Genomic DNA, 22,598 nt, shown 5'->3' on the forward strand with positions numbered 1-22,598 from the left:
GAAAATCAAACCCCCAAATTTGTGGGGTTTTCTGGCTTTTTGTCTTCAGCTCTCTGGAGCCTGCTCACATAACTGTGCCAAAATCAGCACAGGGGCTGCAAAGTTCCATCTGGGGAAACCAGAGCCTGATCCCTCCCTGTCTGCTTGCCTGGCTCACAGGCAGCATAGTCCACAGGAACATCGAATTGAGGTGATTAAAGCAGGAGAGAATTTGCCCCTCAGCCTTACAGCAAAGCTTACAGGTGGCAGTGAACCCTGCACATGTTTGCTGGGGCTCATGTTGAAGTGCCATGTGCTGCTGGCATTGTCACACGTAACTGGATCCTGACACTGCATCGCGGGGCTGCTTTTGCCACGGCTGAGGCTCCGTTCTGGACACTGCTCACAGAACACCTGCAAAGCTGCACCCTTCCCAGAAGTACCCATGAGCAGTTGTAAGCTTCAGTTCCTGTGAAGAATGACATTTGTTGGGTTGGGTTTGGGCTTTTTTTACTTTTTAGTGACATTGATGGTTGATTGTCCCATATAATATATAATTCCTGAATACTCTGTGTCAGGCAGCAAACAAACAGCTTAAAGAATGGCTTAAAAATAGTTATCTGGGGCAGAGTACAAAGAGAAGCACTGAATGGAGAGGGAGAAGGGAGCTAGCTGAACCCCTGACAGCTGGCTTGGCAGAGCAGAGATGTGAAGGTGCTTTGCAAAGAGCTTGATGGCTTGTTCCCAGGGAAAGTTTTTACGTTCACCTTTAAATATTGGATTTAAATAAACCTTAGTACTGTCTGTAGAGGCCCTGGTCCAGCTAAGAACCCCAGTCACCTGAAGGCTCTGCAGCAGTGTCAGTGCCGGGCAAGTGCAGAGGTGCAGGGACCACATGGGGACTTACCCTTCAATGCACCCACGTGGGGTGTACTCCCCTCCTCAGCTCACTGTCCGGCTCATTTTCTCCACATGAACATGCCATAGCCAGGCCCTCTGTGGCCATCTCACTCTACAAAGCCCCTAGCCCATGGCTGGGTGGAGGCAAGGAGATTTTGGGTGAAATGCTAGGCAGGGAAGAAGCTGGTCCACAAGCATGCATTGCCCTGGCTGTTGAGGGCTGGTTTTGCTGTCCCCACATCAGGTCACTGCCAGACAAGGACACACATGTAGGCAAATCCCTGCGCTGCCAGTTCCCAGCTCTCCATGACCATTCACACCCTGCCCTTGGCTGCATCTGGAGGGTTACTGTGTGAGACTGGTCACAGTGATACAGGGATGGTTGAAGGGACAGTCCTGGCCCTGGTTGCTCTCCTGCTGCATGCACAAACTGCACAGATCTAATTCCTGCTGGCTTCTGGCAGAGTGGGATGGATGACCCCAACCGACAACACTGCTGGACAGGGGCATGAGGGTCCCCTCACCTTATGCCCACACTGGGGCACATGGCTGTTGGCACAGAACTAACTGTCCTGCTATAGTATCAGAAAAAGTGGTTAGTTTACAAGCAAATCCCCACCTGGCATGATCAGATGGCATCCTGGTCCCAGGGTAGGGTAATGTCCTCCCTGCACGACTCCCTGACCCACAGTTAGAGCACAACTCGGTGGAGCCCACACAGGCTGGGATGCCCCACTGTATTCCAGGCCTGCCAGGGCAAGGAGTCCTCCTGACCATCTGCCCCTTCCATCACTCCCACACCTACCCTGCCTTCCCCAGGCACCAGCACAGGTATTTGTGCACCAGTCCAGGGGTACTGATCCAGCTGCAAACCTTTTTGGGTTCACTGCTGCCATTTCTTTTGGCAGCAGTACCAGAATAAAGTGGTTTCTGAATAACACTCTGAGGATCCTGCCAGCCAATTGCATTCAGGCAAGCATGGGAATGCTTCATCCAAAGTGACACAGAAAACTAAACAACCTTGTAAGAGAAAAACTTCCATAATGCTTAAGACATGACACAGTGGCATACCCGGAGTTAGTCCTGTAGAGGATAGGGGAGAACAGGAATGTTTTTAATACCACTTCCAAGCCAGGTGCTAGCATTGTCTCTCTGACAGCTCAGACTGGACCAAAACACTTGGTCAAACTTCAATTTTGTGTTGCCTTCTGCAATATCAACAGTTATGTAGCAAGTGTTCACAGCAGGGCTAAGTAGGCCAGACTGCAGCTGGCATTGCCTCCAGCCACGAAGATCCTGGAAATCTGGCCTGTTGCTGTCTCAGGATGCTGCCTGTGCATTATCACACCACAGATTTTCATCTTCTGCTGCAGATGTAGAGAGAGACCTCACAGCTTGGGCCATATCATAGCTAAACACTACCTTTACTATTAGAAGGAGCATTTTTCTTTATGCCAATCTTACAGCTTGAAGAGCTCCAATACTTACTGCATTTAAAGCAAAAACCATACGAAAAAGGAGAGGAATTAAAGGCTCTGCCAGCTCTGTGTCAAACACGTGCCCATGAGGACAGTGTTACAACTGTCACACTGGAAACTGAGACGAGAAAATGACATCGAAAATGGGAGCTCACAAAAAAGTAACAGTAGTGTCACTAACTATAACAAATGCAGTTGTATCCCTCTCTTAGAGTAAGCTGACCATAATTAGACCAGGTTAATTACCAAGAAAGTGCCTTGCAAGTCCATGGAATCACAAATGGCATGGGTTGGAAGGGACATGGAAGATCATCCAACCATCCCACATACAAGGGGCAGAGATGCCCCTCACTAGGTCAGATTGCTCACAGCTCCATCCAACCTGGCCCTGTAGTTGTAGTGCTTTTCTGAAGGACCCTGTCTGCACAGATGGGAAGGAGTGAGGGGATCCCAAAAGTAAAGTACATGTGGAGAGAGTTTTATCCAGACCCTGTGCACACAGAATGTTACTGCCTGAATCTGCTCCAGGTTTTATCCCAAAACAAACCAGAAACTGAAGGCAGCTTTGAAAGCTGTTCAAAGCTTATTTGTCAACCTTGCAGTAAGGGGCAAGAAAATAAAGAGGCAGGCCATGTGCCAAAAACCCAAAGGAAAGCAACTCCCCCCTCCCACTGCAAGTGGGGGACAGGAGCAGGGACAGCAGTTGGGGCAGGAGCAGCATGATGCAGCAGCCTTGCCCACTGCACAGACCTGCTGGCTCCTGCCATGCCCTCTGCCTGCCTGCGCCCTGTGCCAGTAGCCTCCGGTCAGAACTGAAACACACTGCCTGCAAACAGCCAGAGCTTCTCAAAATAATCTCATCTGTGCACGAGAGTATCACCATGCTTTTAAAGGAACACAACTTGACGTTTCTCTCTTGCATGAGATCAGTAAAACCAGAGTGATTACTGCAGAAAGGGCCATGGCATTAGGGACACTCTCACTGCCCGGGTGCAGAAAGTTTTCCAAGGAGGCCCCACAATGCACACAGCCACCTCTGCAGCTGTACCTGGGACCATGCCTGACCCACCACACAGTACACCTCCAGGAGCAGGCAGGGACCCCGCACCTTCCAGGAGGGTCTCTGAAACTACTGAAAGCATTATCTTCCCATTTTCTTCACATCCCCAACCCTTTCTGTCCCCAGCATGCCAAAGGATGGGATGCACCAGCAACATGCACATAACATCACAACACAGCAAGCAAGAAACCACACTATTGTCCAGACAGGGGATTTCATGGCTACAGATAAGGTTTTCATGTTCTGTCCCTGACACCAGGGTGCACCCCCATGAGCTCTCACACCCAACACAGCAGCAGGCTCTTCCCATGTGGATGGAGCATGCTCATGGTTTCATGCTTGAGGAAGGTGTGAATGCACAGCACGGAATTAGGAACAACATCACACAGTACACTGAATGCTTGCAACCTACCACTACTGCATAGCTTTGGCAAAAGCAAGCTTTGTCACCAGCACCGGGACATCCCTCAGGCAGAGACATACATTGCAAAGAGACTACACTGAAGTCTGGATGGCTGAAAGTTGAGACACAGAAAGCCTAGAAACCAGCAGGCTGTCACAGAGTCATTTAGGTTGGAAAAGCTTTCTAAGATTATTGAGTCTAACCATTCCCCCAGCACTGCCAGGCTTGCCACTAAACCATGTCCCAAAGTGCCATATCTCCACGTTTGTTAAATCCCTTCACAGATAGCAACTCCACCATTGTCATGGGCAGCCTCTTCCAGAGCTGAAAAATTCTTCTGGTGAAGAAATTGTTCTTAATATCCAACCTAAACTTCCCCTGGCCCATCTTGAGGTCACTTCATCTTGTTCCTCTACTTGGGAGGAGACCAACCTCCCCACCTAGCTTCAACCTCCTTTGCGGAGCGGTAAGGTTCCTTCTGAGCCTCCTTTTCTTCGGGCTGAGCTCCCCCAGCTTCCTCAGCTCCTCCTCATCAGTCTTGTGCTCCAGACCCTTCCTCAGCTCCATTGCCCTTCTCTAGACTCACTCCAGCACCTCAATGTCTTTCTTGGAGTGAGGGGCCCAGAACTCAACACAGGATTCAAGGTCAACCACAACTAAACGAGCATGCTGGGCTCCACAGAGCTCCTGCTGTGGGAAACAAGACCCAATATGTAGGGTCAAGAGTTTGGGGCAATGAACTCAAAGGGGCAGAGCCCTCCAGGGAAGAACCCAGACGCCAGGCTTCATCTCTGCATCACAGTGACTTTGCCCCCACACGTGGCTGGGTGCTGGTAGAGCTGCCCTCACCACTGATCCCAGGGGTGCCTGGGGTGGTCCCCAGCTACCAAGGCTGCCACTCCGCACTCTGGAGCCCTGCAGCCCACGCGGGACCTAAGGAGCTGCTGTCTCCAGTGCTGGGAACTCCAGCCAGAGCTAGGCAGGAGCTTTTCCCCCTATTAAGGCTGTTGGAAACACCCGCAGCAACAGGAAACTACCAAAGCCACGTGCCAGTGACCCCTGTCCCACGGCCGCCACGAGCTCTCTCGCATCGCCCCCTGCAGAACGAGCCCACCCACCCCCAGCAGCACCGGGGTCCCTCTGCACAGCAGCTCTCCCGCAGCCCTGCTTTTTGCGACTTTGCTTTGCTCGGCATCCCGGAGCCCGGCTGCAGTGGAGCTTGCGGACCCCCGGGACCCGCCCGGAGCCCCCCGGGATGGGTGTCCCGCCTGGAGCCTCCCAGGTCCTCCCAGACCCACCCGAGCCTTGCCCGGGCGCAGCTCCTGGATCCTGCTCGGATTTCCACCGGGCTCCTCACATGCACTGCAATAATAATAATGAAACCCCTGCCTGGACTCACCATCCGCCGGTCACCCCAGTCCCTCCGGTGCCCCCGGTGCCCGGTCAGCTCATAGCTGGGGCTCTGCCTTCCCAGTCCCCGTACAGAACTGCTGACTCCAGGGCGTCCCTCCCCCTCCCATCTGCAAACGGCTGAAAGAAGTTAAGCTTGGCTAATATCGGCTTAGGCTGTATTAGCGCAGCAGCAGCAGCAGCAGCGATGCCCGCTGTAACCCTTGAGGTTCCACATCCTGCCCGTGAGAGCCACCTTCCAGAGAAGAAAACCCCACCCCCTCTGCTCCTGAATATTGCAGTATTTTCGCACATCCCTGTCATACTGGATGATTTACAGGCTCAAAGCAAGGCTTTTGGGTGCAAAACTGTAAAGCCTACCTGCAAATGCACAGTTTAAAATTAGAAACAGCTTTTTTTTTTCCTTTGGGAAAAGTCATAATAAAAGAAAGTTTCTGACCCTGAGAAAGTCTGTGCCACCAGTTCTGGTCTGCTGAACTAGAAACTTCAGACGTCGGATATGGGCAGACATTTAAATAGGCAGATGGTGACAGGACAAAGGGTAACGGCTTCACACTGACAGAGAGCAGGGTTACATTAGATACTGGGAAGAAATTCTTCTGTGTGAGGGTGGTGAGACACAGGAGCAGGCTGTCCTGAGAAGCTGGGGATGCCCCACCCCTGGATGTCCAAGGCCAGGTTGGACGGGGCTTGGAGCAGCCTGGTCTAGTGGAAGGTGTCCCAGCTGATGGCAGAGGGACTGGAACTGCGTGAGCTTAAAGGTCCCTTCCAACTCAAAACATTCTGTGATGGTCAAGTAGAATAAATACAAATCACCTGAATCAATAAAATAGTAACAGAGTAACTATTGCCAACATCATCCTTATACTGCTATATATATTACAAGAAAAAACCCAACACCCTGGTATTTCAGCCCAAACCAGGTTTTGTTAATTTACACTGAAAATAACAAGACCAGAACTTTGAAATTCATTTGTCATGGTAAATTACTAACATTTACATTTGAGAGATCTGAACGAGATATATTCTTAACTACAAGAACATTCCTTTCAACTGAAAGCCAACAGTGTCTGGTAGCTTCCACCTCCCCACTCCTGAGCAAAGATAACACGGGTGTGCCACCCCTGGGCCCCTGGGAGCCCTTGCTCCCTATCATCACCTTATTTACTGGTCATTATTTACTGTTCAATTCCTGCTTAGGACTCTTGCTGTTAGGAAGGCATTTGAGGGGTCCGTCCTTCCAGAGGCTGGATATCTGGCTTTATTAACACTGAAATTATTGTTTTCCTCAAGTCCCTTTTTTCCTGGCTGGATCTCCACAACCGCTTGGCAGAAAAGGGGAGAGCAGAGGGAGAAAGGCTGTATGAACATTCACTATTACCCTAGTTAATAAAGTTTTTGTCTGACCTGTCCTAAATTCCACTTGTGATATTGGAGTGCATAGTGGAGAATTCTCAAAGAACACTTAATACCCATGAATGAAGAGACTACTTAATGAGATTTCAGGCAAGCTTGTCAAATATCACTCCTTTGGGTCACACGGGGGGTGTTCTGCAATCAGGCTTAATTCATCAAATTGCCGGGTAGGGCAGGGAGTACTAGACTGAGTGGTCTGCAGATGCAAATCAGCATCACACTGCTGGCTAAATGGGACCTCAGCAATATTCACCAACTAGAATTCCTGCCCCTTTGTTCTTTATGAGTGACAGCTTGACAGAAACTTTGTAGTCAGGAAAATATTTTAGGTGTGTGAACAGCCCTGGGCTGGCTGGGCGCTTCAGTGCCGGTAGCCACAGTCTCAGCACATCTGTGTTCCTGATGCAATGCCCTAAAGGGGATGTGGGAATACTGATTTCAAATGAATACCGGATTAAAAACAACATACTGGGCTATAGAGCTCTTCTTTCAAGCTCCTGCGGGTAAAGGCTGGTCTTGCCTACCACCATGAAGCTCACCATGGGCAATATACCCTCAGCATAGGGGGTGAGACTCAGTAAAACATGTGTTTCATGGTAGAGGCTGACCCTTTGTAGTGGTTTGGTCCAAGATACTCATTACTGTTTATCTTCTGTGAGATAAGAATTAGGAGAAACGCAAAGCAGCCACCAAACTTGAAAGAATATAATATTAACAGACCTAAAAGAAGAAAAAAAAATACCACACCTTCAGAACTCTTCTCCTCCCCCCACCTTCCTCCCTTCTCCCACTGACAATGTAAAAAGACAACCCTTAAGATGTTCAGTCTGTTTACCACTTCCATAATAACCTTGTTCAGTCCATTTAGGAAGAGGAGTCTCTCTGCTCGCATGTGAGTCCCTTCCCCCGACTTGCAGCTTTTCCCACAACTGCTTTCGAGGGTCCACTCTTGAAGGTTTTTGGGGTACAATTTTATGATTGAGCTGTTCAGAAACAAAAGTTCTCTTCACCCATCTCTGGGAGCATTTCATCTCTAAGAACAGAGGCCCTTCTCCTTCCCTGGGAGCAAAGGGTCTTCCTCATCTTCATCTTTAGGACTATCTCTAGGAGCATCTCTAGGAATTTCTCCTTTCCCATTTGGAGCAAAAGTCCTCATCTGGTCCATCTCTCCCTGTCCAAACTTCTCATGACATTACAGCTGCGTCAGCATCTGCCTATCTCAGCACAGGTGCTTTTGCTCACAAGCATGAGTTGAAAACTCCACCCCCCATATCTTCATGAAATTACAATGGGTACTCTGACATATCATAGCTTCACAACAGAATTTCAGTTTTAAGCATCTCCTCTTTCTCTTCCCTCAGGTTTTCAGCTCTTCACAGCACTAAAAGGGTTAATCTCACCTCGGTCTTGCAGCTGGAATGTGGCTTATCGAAGTGGAGAAGGGGGGGAGCCAAGCCACTCCAGCTGCCCACAGCAAGGCAGTGGGGGGGTTCCACAGGTGGAACAGGGCCCATCGGCCAGGATGGCCGTGGCCCGAGCAGGGCCTGGGCCGGGCCCACTGGCCCCTGCACGGGGCCCGGAGCCACCTGTCCCAGCACCGGAAACAAGAGAGAAAGTCTGCCTCAGGGTTTCTATTCTTAAGTGTGGATCACAGAGGCGGTCACAACTTTAAGTGGCTTAAAGAATTGTCCATATTCAAACTGGCCAGCTGATAGGTTCTGTCAGGTCACAGAGGAAGCTGTAAGCACCCCTTTGCACTTCCAGGACTATGCTTTGCCAACCCATGACACCCTTTTACTTCCTCTGTAAATACCCTGAGCAGTAATTCCCTTTCTCTTGTCTTGCTTTCATTACACATATGTACAGTATAGGGACTCACTCTCTGAAACAATCATCAGAGATAGGTGAGGGAGAAAAAAGGGAGGAAGCTGGACGTGGACTGCCTACCTAAAGGGAAAAATGATGTAAGCATACTCTAAGTAACATACTGAATAAAAGCTTTCCCCCTGCCCCAGGATTTTTTGCCAGGTAATTTGCAGGGCAGAGTGATGGGGACAGGGCTTTATGGGAAGACAACCTCATTTTTTGGACTCACAGCCAAGAGAAAGCACACAGTTCTCCATAAACAGGGATTTGCTCTGAGATCTTTTGGCATGGGAGCACAGAGAACAGTTCAAGTCTGTTTTCAGATCCTCCTGCATTTGTGTGAGCTGTGCCCTGCAGAACAGAAAGCTGAGGGCTGGTGGGGCTGAGTGCAGAGATGCTGAGCATCTAGCACCCCGCCAAAGCAACAGGAGCCACAAAACCCTTTGAGCTTCAAACCAGGATGTGGGTGACTTCTGCTTCTGTAGAAATCTGCTCAAACTGCCCCTCACCTTAGAGCATTAAGTAGCAGGGATGTTTATACTAGTACAATTAGACTTCACCTTTTGTGCTCAGTCTAAAGCCCAGTGAGACCCAACGACCAGTAAAATCAATGGAAAGACTTTAAAGGACTTCTATGGGATTTGGCTGAGACCTGACCCATCCAGGAAAAAAAAAAAAAGATGTATCAGGAAATCACAGTGCTTTTAATGTTCCCAGCCAAATGGAAAGTTAAAGAGTCCTATAAAAAAGAGTAACCTATGGAATCTTTCTCTGCTTTTATACTTTATCAAAATTAATGAGAAACACAGATTAAGGTTGAATTTTAAACATTGCTGCTTATAGCCAGGAGAATACAGGATAGGGCACGGTGTAATGGTTTTAAACTAAAAGATGGTCAATTCAGACTAGAAATAAGGAATGGGTTTTTTATAATGAAGGTGGTGACACACTGGCACAGGTTGCCCAGAGCAGCTGTGAATGCCTCATCCCTGAAAACATTCAAGGTGAGCTTGCACAGGGCTTGGTACAACCTGGTCTAGTTGAAGATGTCCCGGCTCATTGTACGGGGGTTGAACTAGATGAATTTTAAAGGTCCTTTCCAACACAAACTATTCTATGACTCTATGTAGAGTCATCAGAGCAGCTAAACGAGGCTGTACCACCAGGAAACCACACAGAGCTGAGATAGCCAGGGAGCTTCCATTTCTCTATGGAAGAGTCCCACTTGGCCTTTCAAAATTCTGAGGATAACTCAAAAAAACCCCAGCTGCTGCTGTGATTTTCAGGACACTCCCATAAACTAGAATGATAGCTCCAGTTACAGAACAGAAATCTACCAACAGTATCTTTACATTCCTGAAGGTCCATCCATGGAAAATCATGCCTCAAGTACAAATAAAAAATAGCCACTAATTCAAATAATGTGTAAGAAAGGGGAGCTTTACTGCCTTGTGTTTCTTTTTAGTGCTCTCCTTTTCTTTTCTGTATCTTCTGGTCAGATATTATGCTTTTATGATTATACAGCCTATATTTTTGACCACTTCCAAAGAGCAGCAGGAAGGAAGCATACAGCACAAACAGAGCATTAATTCAATAATTAGAAACATTAATATGACGTTACTGGGCAAGTGTTTCTGCCTCCTCTCCCTCTAGCCCTCAATTTCCTTACACTGCAGGGATGCCAACTGATGGCAAGGTAACAAAAATAAACCCAGGATGATGAATTTATTGCTTATGCATCTCTTCCCAGCTGTCATCCTCAAAACACTTAACAGGCATCCACAGCACAGTCCCCACACTGCAGCTGAGCATGGTGGGTGCAGCACACAGTGAGGTGTGGGGGCCATGTCCTGGCCCAGTCCAAGGGGGTCCCTCCTGCACTCTGGCACCCACCAGCCAGAGACCCCAACCACATCCCACATCCAGCTCCCCTGGCAGCAAGGGCCTGGCACTGTGCTAGGAAATGAGGGAAAAGGAGGGGTTTGGCATCATCTCATGGAGGGTTTTTGAGAAATCTGTGGTTGGGCTGTGATTTGAGATGTCCTTAACTATTCCAAATTAAATACCTCGCTGAGGTATTTAATCTCCTGACACTAATAACAAGCAGTTACATTGTTTGAATGTTTTTTAAACACACAGTTTATGTTTCAGGATCTTTGTTGTTGTTTCAGGGATTTTTATTTATTTTGTTAACTAAAGCAGCAATTAGGTTATTTCTATTTTTGTTTCTAGGCAGTTCCCTTTGCTGATCCCACACCCTGCAGCACCCTGCACCTTTCTGTGCCTGACACTACTGTAATTTGCTTTTGCTCTTGTTTTCACAGGGACTTTCAAGCCACCCTGAAGACAGTTCTGTCCATGCTAAATTTTGCAAACTCTCTGCAAGTCCGTCTGTGGCTGCATATAAGTGACTTTTTATTTCAAAGGTATATGGCGCATTTTTTCTGACTTTTGTTAGGGCTTTCCCCATCTCCAGCCTCCTTCCCCATACCTGCTGCAAAAACAGCCTTATAATCCCTTTTTCTGGGTATTTTAAGCCTCCAAGATGCTGGAGCAAGGTTCCAAAGGGTTAAGATGGAGGAGGCCCATTCTGCAGCCTCAATGACCCAGAGCTTTTGCCTTTTCAAACATATTTAACCAAATAAAGTGAATAGAGGATATGCAAATGCGTTTTCCAAAAGGAAACACAGCCCTGAATTGTTGTTGGCAGGTCAGAGCATCACACCACCCTCAGCAGCCTCTCAGCTGTGGGAGATTTGGGCCGGAGGAGGAGGCGGCACAAAAAGATCCTTTTCAGGCAGAAAAAAAAACAGGACTTGGGTATTCCAAGGAGACAGAGGGAGGAGGTCACTGGGGATGACTCCCCCTCCACCTCAAAACCCTGGTTCCCTGTGAAGGTGGTAAGCCCCTGGCACAGGTTGCCTGGAGGGGCTGTGGCTGCCCCATCCCTGGAAGTGTTCAAGACCAGTTTGGATGGGGCTTGGAGCAACCTGGTCTAGTGGAAGGTGTCCCTGCCCTGTACCAACATGAGTGGGGTGTACAAGGGAGACCCACAGTGAACAAAGGTTCAGGGGACATCAGGACACTGGTACAACTTAGGTGACCTTTCACAAGCTGCTCTCAGCTCTAAGGAGCTATTTGAACACTTGGCTGAAGAAAAGATAATTCTGAATTAGATCACCTGGAGTTATAGAGAATGGTTTTACCTGAGTATTGCTGTCTTGGTTTGAAAGACAGGTGTCTGCCAAGGAAGGCAGGAACCTCCCTTGGAATGGAAAATGTGTCCCCCATCCCTCCAAATTATTATAACTTTGAAATTACAGGGCTTTCAGGCAAAGATAGGGGAAAAGGAATAACAGTTCTTTACTAGTATATATATGTACAACAAGGCAAACAACCACCACCAACAGCAGCGACTACAAACAAAAGCAGAAACCCAACAATAACCTTCTCTCGGCTGTCGAGCACCTTCCCCGTGGGTGCAGTTCCGGTCACAGCCGGCAGGGGCGCTGTTGGCTCCTGGCCGGGCAGGGCGGGTGCGATGATTCCCCCGCGGCTGCAGGGGGCGCTGTGGCGCAAGCTCGGCCGCCTCTGTGCAGTGGGGAATGGCGGGCGGGCCCGCGGGAGAGAGAGAAAAGGGGATTCCTTTGCAAACCCCCAGGGGCAGCTGGTCCTGGTGCCCTCCAGGTGGCGAAATGGGCTGCAGCAGGAACTTCAGGGCAGCTGGAACGGCAGGGACGAGCAGACTCCGGGGATCGCAAATTGAAGTGTAGCACTAAGCCGTAAGCGGTGGCAGAGGCAGAAGCCGCAGGGGATCTCGGCGGGTGCTGGGTGTCGGGCTAAAGTATAGCAAAATCGCGAAGCAGCAGCAAAACACAGCGCGGCTGTGCAGCAGAAGCTGGGCTCCGAAAGCAGCCGGGAGACACTCCCTCCAGAGGGGGAAGGGGTTTGGGGTCCCGGGTTTTCCCCTGGGGCACCTGAGTAGATGGTGAGGATCCTGCCCAGTGAGGTTGGGTGTTGATAAGGTTCAACAGCTGCTCTTACGAGCAAAGGCTCACCCACAGTAGAGAAGCAATGACAGACAGAACCCCGTGGTGGCGGTGAATTCTTCCCACAGCAACCACAGCCCGGCCATCTGCCCTCCGATGCCAAGAGCGAGAGCACGGGAGGAGCCCAGCTCCTCACCCCCCAGCCAAAGTCTCGTGGTATCTCTGCCCTTCCCAAGAGAAAACCCCCCAACTAAGTGGCTGCAGCCAGCTGCACCCTCTAGGCTACATCTTTTGTCTCTCTTAAGTATCGTCGTTATCATCTCTTACACAACAAATGGGAGAAAAATCCCTGAGAGAAAGAAAAAAAAAAAAAATAAAAAATCCTAACCTCGGACAATTGGAGATACTAAATAAAGTACATTTAACATTTCAAAAGGGGTTCTAATATATTTGTCTTTTTTTCTCCATCATTGCACAGAATCTTACAACAAACTAAATAATATTCTTTCCGCTTGTTATAACTAAGTACTATTTTCTGCAGAAAAGACACTAAGTCTGCATCATTCACATCTTCTGTAATTTCAGTGCTTAGATCGCTTTCAACTCACTCAGCAGAATGATTGACAGTTTTCTAGATAATTTTTCAAAGAGGAAAACAAAAAAGTAAATTAAATCAGTCTAGCAATCTCAGTGCTGGTTCCTGTGCTGACCAGCTCATACTTGCCCATGGAGAGAGAAAAAAAAAAAGGGAATCCCAGTTTAGCAAACATCTCAATCTCAGTGCTTTCCCTGCTCTGGCTTTCGGCTGAGGCTATCTAGCAGTGAGTGGGACACCCCAGCGGTCACAGCGACGTCAGCGATGTCTGTATGGCTCCTGAAGCTGATTTTAGGGATTTCATAGCCCTTGGAAAGGAGTTGCTTGTTGCTCTGGAGACAAAGAAGAGTGGGGCTCTGACCCTTGCCATGCAGAGGCACGTGTAGGTCCTTCCCCGAGGAGGCTGTTCCCGGGTCCCCATCCCTCCCTGGGCACCATCACTGCCCACATGGGTGGGCACAGCCCAGGGACTGCTCTACTTTGTGCACGGGGGCAACTCAGTCTCCATTTCCTAATGGCTGGTGAGAGAAGGAGAGGTCATTTCAGCCCCTTTGATTCTCGGCCATGAACACATGCAGTGACTTGCCCAGGAAAGGAAGGGAAGGCTGTGCAGTTTTCCATCCAACAACAGGTCAAGCAGCAGCCCAAAGTGAGCGATGGTGCCTTCTGCACCCATCCATGCACTGCCCATGCTCTCAACAGCAGGAAAAACCCATCCTTTCCAAACGCTAAAGATGCCAGGCTGAAGAGGGAGCACAGCCCCAGAAGCAGACAGGGTGGGGCAGAGATCTGCCACACGAGCAACTGTCCCAGAGAGGAGGCTGTGCCATTGTCTGGAAAACATCGGGGAAAAACGAATAGCTTGGCTGAGACATCATGCTGGCATCCAAACAAGCAAATCTGAGAGGAAACTTGGAAGATTTTGTAGTTTCTAGAACTTTCCCAAATGAAAGTGTATTCATAGCACAGAGAGTCACACTTCTGTGGAAGGATCAGCTGACATGGCACCACACACCAGGTCCCTGCCACCTCAGCACTTTTCCTTCTTGACCCAAAGTTGTATCTTAGAAATTACAGAATCATAGAATCATTATGGTTGGAAAAGCCCTCAAAGGTCATCAAGTCCAATGGTTAATCCAGCACTCCCAAGCCCACCACTAAACCACATCCCCAAGCACCACATCTACATGTTTTCTGAACACTTCCAGGGACGACAACTCCAATACTTCCCTGGGCAACTTACTCCAATGTCTGACCACCCCTTCCATGAAGAAATTTTCCTAATATCTAGCCTAAACCTCTTCTGGCACAGAAGAAGGTCCCATTGTAGTGACTGATCTGGCTGATAGCTTTGGTGTGGCTGTCCTTCCTCTGTGGTCAAAACACAAACTCTGGTGTCCAGGTGGAGCACCCAAGTGTCTGTTCCCAGGTGTGGGACTTCTTGCCATCATCTCAGCAGTGAGAGCAGTGAAGGGTCTCTTGGAATCTGGCCACTAAAAGATGAATTTACACAGGTAAACACCCACCTCTGCCATGGGCAACAGTGGACAAAGGATCCTTTGCTAAGGTTGTTTTACCAAATAACCCAGCATTTGGAATTGCTGCTCCTGGGCCAGGTGACACACTTGACCTCAGTGAGAAAAGCCACCTAAAAACCCCCAGGTACCTTTGGAGCCCGTTACTCTCAAGGAGGCCAGCTCATCTAGCACAGATTTTGCAGCGTGACTGCGCAGTGCTGAGTGGAAACTCCTCACTACAGTTCATGTATGGTGTCTCTGAGATTGTATCTACAACTGAAGCCGCTTTGCTGAGCAAATGGAAATGTGAGCTGCAGTCTTGCAACACCGTGGCACACAGGTCTGAATAAAAATACTTTTCCTCCCTGAACTCAGGCTTTCCTAGAGAAACAGTGATTTCCACTGAATGACACACTTTTTTTTGGCAAGTGACACTTTCTTCGTGGTACGGAAGAAAATTACTTGGACAAGTTGATTGGATTTAGCTTCTTTCCATGTTTATGAGAGTGGAATATCCCACACAACACAGAAGACAGAAAAAACCCCTGTGTGGCTGACAGGGGAGTTTGAGGGACAGTGAACACTAATTTGGGGGTTGTGGGGAAATTACCATGGGGTCTTGCCAAAAGCTTGCTGTGGACTCAGCCTATGACAAGAAGGGGCTGCATTTTCAGCCATGCTTTTCCGAAGTATCTGCTACACGCTGTAGCTACATCACTGCTTGAAAAAGCACAAGCACAAGTGACTAAAGAAAAAGCACAAGTGACTAAAGGGTGCTGATGTGTGGCTGCAGCAGGGAGCTGGGGACCAGCTCACAGGTACTGAACTACCCCTGTGGCTTTGAACCTCTTTCCTGATTAAAAATCACTGCTCATGTCGGTGTCTTACTTTCTCACCACCAGCTACCGTGTTTTCCATAGTGTAGTCTCCAGCAGGATGGTAAAATATTTCTAATTTTACCTATATACAGAGTGTAGGAAGAAGCAGAATCAGGCAAAGCCCCATGTCTGCTTCCTTGCCCACCTTCCCAGCAGCTTCAGGCCACCTTGGAGGCTCTGTGACAATGTTTATGGTGCAAGGAGGCTTTGACACAGTAAGTGACTTGTCATCAGTAAGTCCTGGTGGCACACTGTACAATCAATCCAAGCCCAGCAAAACATTTCCCTGTATCATGCTGTATGGTATCAACACTCAGTTCCTTGAAGTCTACAAAAAGGATTTTCAAAGACTCTAAATCAGCATGTCTGGAAAGAAAAGCTCCTGGAGAACCAAGCATGGCTCATAGCAGGAGAGCATGGAAAGGAGCATGAGTGTCCCTGCTGGGGATTCATGGATTTTACATGTATATTTCAAGCTTTTTTTTTTTTTTTTTTTATTGCCACATGCCCTCTGATACACCTTTCTCCACTGTATTTGAGTGGTTTCAGAGGATAAGAGGGTATCTGGGTTCCCAAGCTCTGTAAACCCTCCTGTTCAGTGGGAAAAGAGGTGAGAGGATGAAGCAGCCAGTAAACTGCACTGTCCCTCCTCCAGGCTGTCCCTGCTCCCAGCACCCGCAGCCCTGCGGGGACAGGTCCCCAGTGCCAAGGACCTGCAGGGCTTTGGCTTTGCACACTAGCACAAGAGATAGAAATAGCAGTGATGAAAAAAACCTCATTACTTGTATTGGCCCACCCCCAAAGAACATATTCAGAGCATTTAAAAATAAAAGAATGAATTAATAGATGTTTTCGTTTCATGTTGATTTCTGATCAGAAAGAAGGTGATTAAGTTATTTTATTTTGGTCTGTATGAAGAAATAATGTAGCAAAGTTAAGAACAAGGCCATGGGATAATGTAGCAAAGTTAAGAACAAGGCCATGGGAAAAGAGCTGCCCTGGATGCCTGTGAACCCATCAAAAGGTTACCTACCATCTTTTTCCATCTCACCCAGACTTGCCTCCAGTTACCTACAGGATATCCAGGTGCTGATTGCAACTGTGCAGTGATGAAGGAAGAAAATGCTGGTATTTCTCTCAAAGTGCTCTCAGAAATGTACTCACAATGAAAGGTTTAAACCCTCTGGTGCTCTGCAGTGTTTGGTGACGTCAAAAGGGCAATTATACCCTTACTGATATAATGTTGTATTTCTTTGTTTCTGGCTCACTCCCAAGTCAGCTTTCCTATTTCTGAGAGTATTCAGTTAATTCAGTTTACCATCTGTCTCCAAAGCTTCTCTCCTATTTTTATTACTTGAATATAATTGTAATATCCATAATTCTATTGTGGAGACAAGAATCAAATAAATGTCCAGATTAGTCCGGAATAGCAGAGAAAAATTGCTATGTCCTGTCTTTTCCTGTGAGGGAGCAGAAAAATCCAAATGCATCTACTCTTTCCTTTTGATAGTATCTAGTAACCGTTCAAGTGGAGCAGTAATAGAGGGATGGAGAATAAAAGCAACTACATATACCTCAACAAATACCATGGGCTTTGCCTCCTGTGTAGCACCTGGCACTCCACAGGCTGGGCTGAGCAGCCTTGGGCATCTGCTCTGTACACAAAGCATAGCAGAAAACATGTCTTATCCAGAGAACTGAATTTCAGGGCATCACCAAGGATTCCTGTGTCACAGCATAAGAGCCAGGACCAGGAGTGGGATTGTACAAGTCTATTGTGACCCCAGATGAACCTCCCAGCCCTTTGCAAACATGCACTAAGAAATGTTTGGAGATGCACTTGTCATACATGAAATCCCTATTTGTGCTTGGTCTTTGCATATTAAGTGCTTTAATTAATTAATTTTGAGTTAATTATTTTTAAATTGAATGTTACAATTAACCCGTCAGCCCAGGTACAAAAATCCAGTTCCATTATCAGTGTTTTCAATTGTTTAAAGTAGTTTATTAAGAGAGTTGCACACTTCCCAGTTAAAATTTTCCCAGTTAAAAATCACAAACTTGCCCCTTCTCAAACTTCAAACCACCTATATACCATAAGAGTTACCTGTCCTGTGTTTACTGTATACTTTTACAAGTGTTTTGAGATGTGTTGGACTTGCATTCTGATTCCAAGGCCAAAACCCCACCCAGTCTTAATAGCCAGCAGCTATTTTTAGCTACAGAGCCATTACTCTGCAGGCAAGCTCCATGGCAGCCTGAATACCTGAATTTTAATGAAGGCATTGTATTCCCTTATCTCAACTGATACCACCCCCCACACCCTCCGACAACGATGAGCCATTGGTGGATGGAGATGATCCATCAAAGGGAAAGCACCAATCGCTTTGGACCAAAGGGGCGGGCTGTGGGTGGCGCAAAAACTATAAAAAGGACAAAGTGGAGAGGCAGGGCCTCTATTCCCCTCTTGCTCTCTCCAGGCTAGCTGTGGGAGATGTTGGTGCTGGGCATTCAAAGCCTTACCCCTTTTAAGGGGCTTTTAGTAATTTTTTTAAAGTCAGCCCAGCACTGCAAGTCCTTTTTCTCTGCCTGAGGTCTAGTGCTGTCTCAGCCAGAAGATCTCACATCCCTGCGCTCCTGGGGCATAGCATCTACTGAGCCATAGGATCCCAAATTTTTATATTTTTCTAATTTCTGTAATTCTTCAATTTTTCTGTTTTCAATAAATCAATCTTTTTAAGAGTTGTCTCATTTCTCACACACTGGTGCTGGTGGGAAGGGACGCTGTGATGGCAGATTTCCCTTCTTGTGCCTCCACACACGAGTGCAGGTGCCTGCCTTGCCTCCAGCTGCTGCCAGAAGGCAAGAGAACAAAGACTTCCTTTCTGTAAGGCAGGACTGACAGTGCAGGCAAGAGGCTCAGGGTTGCAGCCGCATGAAAGAGAAGAGCAGAGGAGTAAAAGTAGGAAAATCCCAGAGATTCAAGGAGTAAGGTGAATTCTTGTACCATTTCAATTAAACCAGCAATGTGCAGACCCCTGGGAGAATTTGTCATTAGGTTTGTGTTTTGTTTACTATACCACTCTCTGCATCCATTAGATCATCCAAGACTGCACAGTAGGAAATAATTAGCTTTGTCTTTCACTGACTTCTACTATAATTTGAGATGAAAATTATAGACTTGTTCTCAACTTGTTAAAACTTTTCTAATGGTGCCAGAAATTAATTTGAATTAAAGAAGAATGCTTCACTGGGCTGTAATGGCCAAGGAGCCCCTTGTTCAGTAAGTCAGCATAGCCACAGTGAGTCCTTTGCAACATGGAGCAGTGACTGATGGGATGGGGCCACCAGAAAGCCAAAGCCAGACGTGAGAGCAACAGCTGCTGCTCCACGGCTGAGCAAGTGCTACACTGCCAGGTCAGGCAGAGCCAGTGGCTCTCCGGTGGGATCCATCTCCCAGAGATAACCTGTGGTGGCATACATCTCAGTGCCACTGCAAAAGGCAATAACAGCACATCTGTCTTCTGAGGGCACCTATTCTGCAGACAGAAACATTGGGCTAAAGTCATGTCCACACTAAAATAAAGTGAGCATATGTTGGGGTTTTAGGAGCTCTCCTGGTTTTTGGGGGGTTTTTTTCTGTTTAAGGAATTTTCCCCCATACATGTTGCTAGGGGGACAAATGGCTGGGTAGTTAAGAAAAACAAAAGAGCTGGCTACTCTTTTGTTTCACCTGGGTGTGTGAGCCTGGGTCTCTGGCATTTGGACAGAGAGGGAGGCTGCTTTCTTCAGCTGCTTTTCCTTCTGCTGGAGAAGCCCCAGGATCCCAAGCCCGCCTTCCCTGCCCCGCTGGGAGCCGGGCTGTGGCTGCCCTGCCCCGCAGTTGCTTCGAGCCTTCGCTGAGTTGTAGCCCTGCTCGCCCTGCCTGCCCAGACCTCCGGGGGGTTCCCCACTTGGATACATCTCGTCGGCCCTGTGGGATTTGTGCTCGTCCCTGCCGCTCCAGCCTGCTGTTCCAGCCTGCTGTTCCCGAGGGTCCGGCTGGACACCGGGATCGGCTGCCCAGCAGTTTGTGAAGCTTTTTTGTTCCATCCCTTCCCAGGATGGCAGGCCACCAGTGCCGCGTGCTCCCCGAGCTCGCTCCGGAGCGCCCCCTGCAGCCGCGGGGGAACCATCGCACCTGCCCTGCTCACCGGGAGCCGCCAGCGCCCCTGCCGGCTGCGAGCAGAACTGCACCCGAGGGGAAATAGCCTGACAGCCGAGAAGGCTGGGACTGGGTTTGTGATTGTTTGCTGTTACTGCCATAGTTATTGTTTGTTTGTTTGACTGGTTATACACATATAGATATATAATATTAAAGAACTGTTATTCCTATTTCCCACATCTTTGCCTAAAAGCCCCTTGATTTCAAAATTGTAGTAGCTCAGAGGGAAGGGGGTTGCATCTGCCATTCCAAGGGAGGCTTCTGCCTTTCTTAGCAGACTCCTGTCTTTCAAACCAAGACAGCATAGCATTAAGTGAGGCCCCAGACACACACCTTGGGATAGCCAGATGCACAAGAGACAGGAGCTGGGACACAGCAGAAACACTGAGATGTGAAGCACAGAAATCAATACCGCAGGGTGGATGTGGAGGCCTGAGGGTAGGAGCTCACACAGGTGACCTGTTCCCAGTCAGTCCTGTTCTCCTTCTGTTGCCATAAACAAGCCTGGTGCAACCAGTAAGGTGGCTCAGAGCAGTCCTTGGGGCCCAAAATACAGTAACAAACAGTTGCCCACAGCTTCCCAGCCAAGTCCTCCTTTCTGTTTCACCCATGTAATTCCCTCTGGGCCATATTTCACTGCATGAGTTTTGCTACAGTTCTAAAACAGCTGATTCAAGCTGCTGATATAAGCAGCTGTAAGGCCACTGCCTTTAATGAGAGCCACCAGAATATTTTCAGAGGCAAAAATCAGGCCAGAAGTTTTAGGTTCCTTTTTTTTTTTTTTCTTTTTTTCCCCCAGTGTGAAACATCCTTTTTCATAATCAAGAATAGCAAGTAGGCAGGAACATAAATAATTACAATCTTTCTGTTCTCAACACTCCCCCTCAGAACATTTACCTAATGATGCTAAGATGCTGTCTTTTAAAATAATTTTCCCCTTTATACTTCTTCTCTTTGGAAGTCTGCCTGTGTAGAGGGAAGCTCTTTGTTGATAAAGGGGGAAATAGCACAGACATTGAACATTACCTTTCTTTAGAAAAGGCACTTCGCACAGATTTAAAGGACTCAATTTCAAATCAGCACAGCAGATCAATTCAAGATGAACCTTTGAGTACCTTACAGAAATCCTCCTGTTTCAGACTTGCAAGAATTTCCTAATGCAGACCCACTTGGAATCGTCACTGCCTGCCCACAAAACAATGGGATCCAGCATCACCCTCTGCCCAACAGCTCTCAACACCCACACACCCCTCCAAGCGCGCCGCCCTATTTCAGATACCCACTACAAACAAAGTGCCCCGACAAATTTACCAGAGGTGGACTGGCGGAATAAACCAGCAGGACTGTTTGAGAGGAATTATGTAATGCATCCCGCTCTGCACCACTGCCATAGCGGCTCATGGTGCTGGCTCTCCGCCGCACGCATGGCGCCGAGCTTCATCCCATCCCCATCCCCATCCCCATGCGGAGTGCCGCTCCCGCCTGCCTCTTCCCTTTAAAGAGCTTGGAATACCCTTTATCCCGGTGCAGGGAGGGCCAGGGGGAGCTGAATCGCGGTCCCAGAGGCCGCTTCGGAGGGTTCGGGCCGGTACCACCGTGCCAGGGCGGGGAGCGGGTCTCCACCCGCTGTGGAGAAAGGAGCCGGGAAACAGGGAGAGAGGCGGGGAGAAGGACAAACCCCCGCTACCGAGGCGGGTCGGGGGAGCACTCACCTAGCAGCAGCCAGCCGGAGCCCGCGAAGCCCAGGAGCGGAGCGAGCATCCCTGCGGCGCGGCCCCCGCGCCCCGCTCCGCGCACTGCGGCGCTCACTGCACACCCCGCCGGCCCGGCCCGCCGCTCCCCCGGCGGAGGGCGGTGTTTTTAGCAGCCCTCCTCCTCTCCCCATCCTGCCGAGCCCTCCAGATCCCTCGTAAAAGGGGCTATACAGGCGGTGGTGCGCGGATGCTCGTCAGAGCATCCCTGCCCCCTCGGATCCATGAGCGGCGGCGGGGGGAGCGAGGGGGAGAAACTTACTCCTTTATAGCTTTATTTTCACCTCTGGCCGGTGAAATTGCAGCTGGCCGGTGACCCGCACGACCATCAGAGATGCTGAAACACACCCAGCTTCAATCAGCAGAGACAGCTCAGCATTGCCGCTAGACATCTCATCATCACACAGCTCGGGGCCACTTATACAAAAAAAAAAAAAAAAAAAAAAAGGAGGCAAGCTGCAAGCTCTGTGTGATACTAAATATGTGGAGAGAGGAGAGAAGAGAAGATTTGTGTTCTTGACTGTTCCCTGAACAAGCTAGTTGTAAAAAAACTAATGTCCATCCCAGCTCCATGGTACATTAAGGGCTTTGCAGAAGAAGGTATTAAAAGTGCTGCACCAGTGGTGAGAACACGTCTTGCATCCCTCTGGGAATCACAGTGCCAGTGGGGTAAACAGGATGGGAGTGCCAAAGGGTAGAAGACACGCTGTCTTTTTATTCAGCCGTGTGAGTCACTAACATGGCAGGTCTGCACAGCAGGCAGAACTGCCTGCTCCAAGCTGTGACATGCAGCTGTTTAACTCTTTGGGAACATGGACCAAGATACACCAATAAAATTCCCTGCTTGTACCAGGAATTAGCACTAGTTCAGGTATGATTACAGCTGTGAAGGTCACAGTTCCTTTGCAGATAAAAGCTTTTGGTTTTCCTAAAGGTGAAAATGAAGCATATGAAAATGAAGAATTTTTTTCCATGTCAAAAAATTTTTCACCATGTGGTTTCCATCTGATTCAATATGAGGACTTTAAAAAACTTCCTGTGTACAGAAGCCCAGCAGCTGATTAAACGTGATGTAATTTGTATTAGAGTCACCACTGCCCACTCCTGAAAGCTATTATAAAATTGCCATGTCCAGTTTAGTCAAGGGCTATT

The 22,598-nt window shown here is 48.5% G+C and overlaps 1 protein-coding gene across 7 annotated transcripts in view; it reads right to left on the reverse strand.

The window, feature by feature from the left end:
* ACSL6 (acyl-CoA synthetase long chain family member 6) overlaps window positions 1-21,797 on the reverse strand; it is a 62,217-nt gene extending 40,420 nt beyond the window's left edge. For 2 of the 7 annotated variants that reach the window (XM_039559544.1, XM_039559543.1), the window contains exon 1: window positions 21,408-21,515. In XM_039559544.1, the coding sequence (XP_039415478.1) occupies window positions 21,408-21,456 (49 nt within the window). In that variant the 5' untranslated portion in view covers window positions 21,457-21,515. Of the gene's footprint in view, window positions 1-5,219; window positions 5,361-20,810; window positions 20,881-21,407; window positions 21,518-21,708 lie in introns of those variants that run through there. The other 5 variants (XM_039559546.1, XM_039559545.1, XM_039559542.1 and 2 more) reach the window with 5 other exon arrangements.
* Between the last annotated feature and the right edge of the window lie 801 nt (window positions 21,798-22,598).

The sequence above is a fragment of the Corvus cornix genome, chromosome 13 (assembly GCF_000738735.6).
Source record: "Corvus cornix cornix isolate S_Up_H32 chromosome 13, ASM73873v5, whole genome shotgun sequence".
NCBI lineage: Eukaryota > Metazoa > Chordata > Aves > Passeriformes > Corvidae > Corvus > Corvus cornix.